General features: G+C 42.0%; 1 protein-coding gene across 1 annotated transcript; it reads right to left on the minus strand.

The window, feature by feature from the left end:
- Nucleotides 1–3,044: 3,044 nt before the first annotated feature.
- On the minus strand, nt 3,045–6,293 carry PATZ1 (POZ (BTB) and AT hook containing zinc finger 1; the record flags this gene model as incomplete). Its single annotated transcript, XM_010017934.1, has 2 exons — nt 3,045–3,108; nt 5,479–6,293. Coding segments are annotated over 2 exons (879 nt in total), but the record flags the coding sequence as incomplete, so codon positions are not given.
- Between the last annotated feature and the right edge of the window lie 7 nt (nt 6,294–6,300).

The following is a 6,300-nucleotide window of genomic DNA, read 5'->3' on the forward strand; positions in this document are numbered from 1 at the left end:
CGTACCATTCACACTCAAAAGCCAACACCCCAGCTTCACCCCTTCCCATGGTGAGTCAGCAAACTGAGTTACCCCATCATGGCCAGAAAACTGACTTACCCCTTCTCCTACATCCAGAAATCTGCTGTCAGATTAAAAAAATAAAAATTTAAATTTAAAAATTTTAAAAATAAATGAATAATCAAAAAAATCACCAGTGCAACAATCCAGGGGAAAACATCCAGAGTGGCATTTGGTGTCTTGTCTGGACACCAAAGCAACTTCTTGGATTTCTCAGCTGCCTTGGTTCTTTGGAGGCCTTCCCTATTCTGAGTCTATTTTACCAGCAATGAAAAAGCTGGAATCAGGTCTTTGTTGGCATCAGGTGCTGTGACTTCGTTTAGTTTTTCAAAGATCCATGAAGCACAGCTGCTATTTTAGGGGGATGAGTGTAGGATTACATGCTGAGCACCAAAAATTAGAGCTGTTGTGGTGGTGTTCAGCTTACAATTGTCCTGCTTCTCTTAGTTTCATTCTGAAGTTGGGTAGACACCTTCACACTTTGGTTTTGGTAGCCCAAAATGTACCATGATGCCACATCAACAAAACATTAGGTATCCACTGGTCTGCAAAGATAAATGAGGGCTCAGGTAAATGGCCAGTGGATTTTGTTTAAATCACAATAGAGCACAACTTCCAGTAATGCCATAGCCATAGAGGATTCTGGAAAGCTTTCCTGTTTATTGAGCACTTCTCTTTTGCAGTAAACATAAACAAAGCATGACAATAACATTTTCAACAGGAACTCAGATTCAAAAAGGATGCTCAATGCTGTTCAGGCCGCTCTCAAGGGCCTTTTGCCAAACAAAATCAATGGAAGGGAAAAAAGAAAAAAGAAAAAAAAAAAAAAGAGAATGGAAAATGGGGAAACATTCCAGTATTAAGCTATTTTCCTTCTTAGTGGCCAGATTCTGTGTTTAGATACACGTTATGGAACAGAAGCATTACTGGTTATGAGATGATCACAAGGAGAACTTTATCAATTTATACATCAGCTTTTGGATTTGAAGCCAATTTTCAGCGTGATGGCATCCCTTCTGTGGTTTGTACTGTGTAAAGCAGATCTGTGCATGTTCAAGAAGACTTTCTAAATCTGACAGGATACTAAAACGTATTGTTTTTGCAAGGACACACAACAGCTCCTTAACAAATTTTCTGCACCTTAAGATTCATGAAAATTTAACTTTGCATGGTTAAGCAGCCAAAAATCAAAACCAAACCAAGCCTGAATGAGCACCTCAACTCTGTCCTGATGCTGGTAACCTACAGCCTGTACCTTTGAACTGAATGACGAGTGCATGCAAAATTATGGTCCTTTAGACAACACACAACAAGAAAGGCTGATGTTAGAAACTGCTACCATAAAATATACATGTGCCAGTAGACAGAGTTGAGCTTGGCTGTACCATCTTAGCTTCTATATTTCTTTAAGTTCTAGCCCTTGTGTATCCTCTAATTCACACTTACAGAGCTTATATTTAACATTCTTAATCAGAAAACCATTAAAAAATTATCAGGCATTCAGCTGGCAAAGGACATGTCTATTAATGCTATTCATAAACTGTTCATTCAGTAACCTTGATGTCAACTGGCAAGAGACTGATGAGTTTCTGTTTATGTTGGGACCTAAACATTCACTTTCATACTTGCACACAAATACATGTTCATGGAAAAAAACTGTAGTCATCTTCAGTTCATCCACCCGGACCCCTTGCTATCCCCAGATTATGAAGTCTTTTTATGAGTGGAATTTTCCAATTTATGTAAATCTATAACTCCTAAGTCATCTTAAGAAGCTTAAACCAGTCTAAGGCTTTACATAGCATATACAGTTAAATCGATGTGAAGTCCCTATGGCCTGATTTTTGAAGGTGTTGGGCTTCCACAGATCATGTGGAGTCAACAGAAACCTTCAGATTTCTCTATATGCCTGAAAAAAATGTTCATTGGATTATTAAAATTGCAAAATGTTTAAAAACTTTCATAATTTGGAGGAAATGTGGGAGAGGTGTGTTAAGACATGGGGAAAAAAACGCAGCTCAGGAGGCAGCAGTCATGTAGGACTGACTGACTGGGTTCAGACAGTGTGGTTAAAAACTTTAGGAGACAAAAAATCCTCTGAGCTTCACTGTCTTCAAAGAAAATGAAAATTATCTTGCTCCAACGTTCTTGAAATAAATAAATCGATCTTTCTTCAGAGACCAAGTATGGAGACTGTTAGCCCAGGAAATGTTTTAGAAGTTTGCCCGACAACTATGTGAAGGCAGTGAATGACAGTGGAAGCCGATTCTCAATTTTGGTTTTAGTTAATACTTTCAGGCACCTTTTACATCTCTCTACAAGTGAATTACAAAATATCTTTCTTAATTTGATCTTTTAAACCCTAATGAATAATTTATTAACTGGAAAAACCTATATACAACATTATAACATCGTATTTCAAAGGATACTGTGATGCCATTATATATATTCTCCCTGGGATAAAACCAAAAAGCTTCCAATTTTGCTCAGTGCAATGTTCTGAAGGCTACGTGATTAAAAAATCAAAGTATCTTGGCAAGTTATGATATTCACCAATTTTATTTGAAAGTATTCTAAAAAAAAAAACCAAAATGAAGTCAGCATTGGAGCCTCCTGTTGGCAACAACTGCAATAAATAAAAAAAAGGAGGAAGGGGCATGGAGGCCATCAGCAGTGACACTGACTCTAAGCCCAGGGACAAGGTGGCTGGGTAAGAGATCCAGGGTGAGATTGGGACAGAGCAGCAGGGAAGAGCATCTGGTACGAGGGGAGGGAGGCAAGAGGACCAAAGCTGTAGATGACACAAGGGGCTGGGGGATGGGAGGGATGGAAAGCAGCTGTCACTGTTGAACACTGTTATTTACCTATATTTATCCCAATTCACACATACATGGTATTTATACTGATACTTCATAATTGTCTGCACACATAAATGCAATGCCAAAGATTACCCATACATCAGTCTAAACCCCTCCAGCTCCTACCTGACATTTGTGAGGTCTCTCTGAGGTATGCACCTGTTTGATGTGTCCATTCAAGTGGTCTGGCCTTGAAAGAAAATACACATAAGCACACTTAAAACAAATACTAAAAGTAAACTTACAATTTTAACGAAAAAGTAAGATCCCAGTGGTGGATTATTATAAACGTATTACAAATGTGGTGATACTTAACTCTCCAAGAACCAGATGACCAACAATTGGGACTCTACCTTGACAAATACCCTCTCCAACTTGCTGAAAAGGCAGCATTTTCTCAGGGAGAAATGATGACTGAATGATCAGAGAAAACAGGAAATACAAGCTACTATTTTCAAGCCTGCATGTCCCCTTCCAAAATCCTATTTAGATCTTGACAATCAGGGCACTCTGATTTACAGTTGCTGAGTATTTGAAAATCAAATCCTTTTGGTTTCTGTCCCAAGCACAGATGTACGAAGCCAACTTTAAGCACCTCTATGCAAAAAGGCTGACAGTAAACTGTTGCTGTGACACATTTTCCACAAGCAACATGAAAAACTACTGTCCTAACTTACAACTTGGTGGGGAAACTGCATTAATACAAATAAAGTGCTCTGAAGGTCCCAACTAGAAGGTGCAATGGAAGAGCAAATTATTACTGAAATAAAAAGATAGACCATTCTTCACAATCGGTAAAGCCTACTTTGAAGAAGAGAGGACTGAATAGCTGCAGATTTTCCTGGTGGGAGTTTCTCCTAGTGGGAAGAAAGCTTTTCATTGTATGAGGCCAAAACTGCTTGGAAACAAGTTCTCCACCCTCTCCTTCCCCAACTTCCCAGCTGCGCCAATGGGAGGGCGCGGGACTGGAATTCACACACTGCGGACAAAAAATAGGCTGAACTTTGTAGGGAGGCTGTTAAACCTGATGCTCCAAGCAAGCGGGCTGGAGCCGTGTAACCGGAAAGACTGGTTGGGGTCCTTGTAGGTACCTGAAGCCTAGCAACCTCACGTGCTGCGCCATGGAGCGAAGGAAAGGCCACTAAAATTAGACATCCTACTTCCAACTGCCGCTGGCTGAACACCGAAACTTAAAAGAGACTCTTCTTTTCATTCATACTTGGATGTTAGAAACATAGACATTTTTGTTCCTTTGCTTCCTTTTAGGACAGCGTTCCTGCCTGTTCATATTAACTCACTGGGAAAAATGAGAACTCAACATGTAGCCTCCCCTTTCCCCTGTGGACAAAAACCTCTTCTACAGCAACAGCAGAAATCTTCCAGTGTGAATAAAACCAGTAAAAATTGGCAGATGATCCCAAGTAGCACTATGATAAGAAAAATACTCTCACTACTAGCCATAGGTGAAATTTTCATGTTAGAACTTCCCATCCCTAGATCTGCAGTCCCTGGGCAGATGCATCTCTAATTATTGCTGATTTTAAAAATAAAGAAAAAAGGAGTCTACATTGTCTTAATTTATTTCAGTAACAGCAACTCCTGCTATGAAAAAGAGAGCTAGCAGGGGCATAATTCCTACATTGAGAGCATAGTAGCCTTCCGATTCGTTTTCGGATTCCGATTCCTTCCCTCCTGTTAGAGCAGAAAAGCGGCGGCTGCTACAAAAGCAACACAGTGTACGCATCCCCCTCCCCCCACTGCTTCTACTCTCCAAGCGAGCAGCAAACTTCCAGCGAAGTTTCAAATTCATTAACTCAGACTGTAAGATACCACTAACACGACTACGTGTATCAAACTACTTATTAAATTAACTCCCACAAACAGCGACAACAAAAAAAAATCAGCAACATTAAATGCACAGATCTTACGTATGTTGCAGGGCAGAAACAGGATCCCCTTCAGAAGGATGTAAACCCAAAGGACACAAAGATCATGTAATAAAAGATACTTGATGCTGCAGCCTTTGAAATCTCACCTCTTCCTTCACATTTGGGTGATAAAAAACATTACGAACTAAGAGAAATGAAGGGAAGTTAAGAAAAAGAAAATTTAAAATGGATACGAGAAAAATAATAATCTTGAGATGTATTAATATTTGCACTTCAACAGCACCTTCCAACTACTTACAAATCAGTAGTCTCAAGACACTTATGTGAAGGAGACAATTACTTCAATACCCATTTCACAGAAGAGTCATTCGAGGGAGAGACTAACTGATTTGCCCAAGGACACGCATACACCAAGCCTGGGACAAAGCTGGGAATGTTACCCAGAAGCCACGATGACTCCCAGTTCTATGCCTTAATTACTTGCAAACCCTTTCAAGAGATTGTGGAACAGCATCCCAGCGGAAATGTGGGAAGTCTCATTTCTTGAGACGTTTTAAAGTGGAACAGTCAAAACTATCCTAAGCACAAACTGTTCTTGCTTCCCAAAGAATAAAGAAGACAACTTCCTAAGTCTCTGTTCGTGCGTATGGTCCTCATAAGTACTCTCTTACCTGGAAAAGCCTTTTCCACAGCTCTGGCAGATGTAGGGCTTTCCCACAGAGCCATCATGAGATCGAACATGATAGGACATCCTGTCTTTCCGCTTGAACCGTAAGCCACACACCGGACAAGAGTAAGGCTTCTCGCCAGAGTGAGACAGCTTGTGCCGATTCAGGTGGTACACGTCCCGAAAAATCTTGCCACAGATCTCACAGGCCACCTGTTTCCTCGTCCTGCTTCTTTTTCGGGGAGCATCAGGGTCATCCTGACCAGGGACACCGTTTTCACCCAGTCTTGGGGGCGGGATGTCTATGTAGCCCAGCTGTAAGCTTGTCACCCCATGTTGAGCCTCATGCTGACGAAGACGATTAGCATCTGTAAATACTTTCCCACAGAGACCGCAAGGCAGGATACCAGCCTCTCGCAGCCCCCCTGGGGTACCAAACATCATGGAGTCCAAGAGATTGGCTTTACGGGGACGCCCTCTGCCCCTCTTGGTGCTTAAAGTAGGGGCACTAGCAGCAACATTCTGGAAGGGTGAGGCCAGCAGTGGTGGGGACAGAGGTCCTGCCACCATGGGCAGGCGGTCCACACCCTGCAGAACAGGTAGGGTGGACTGCGCAGCAGTGAGCGCAGCACGCGTGGCCTCGTCTTCGGGCATGCCAGCAATGCCATTGCCATTGGGCGCCAAAGTGGCACCGTTGGTCATGTCAAGAGGGAAGCCAAGGTCAGCAGCCCCTGGACGGAAGAGCATGATGTCGGGGCGTGCAGGGGGCACGAGGAGCTGCACATTGGACTGCTTGATGACCTCCTGGCAGATGTCAATCACAGAG

The sequence above is a fragment of the Nestor notabilis genome, unplaced genomic scaffold, assembly GCF_000696875.1.
Source record: "Nestor notabilis isolate BGI_N333 unplaced genomic scaffold, ASM69687v1 scaffold29467, whole genome shotgun sequence".
NCBI lineage: Eukaryota > Metazoa > Chordata > Aves > Psittaciformes > Psittacidae > Nestor > Nestor notabilis.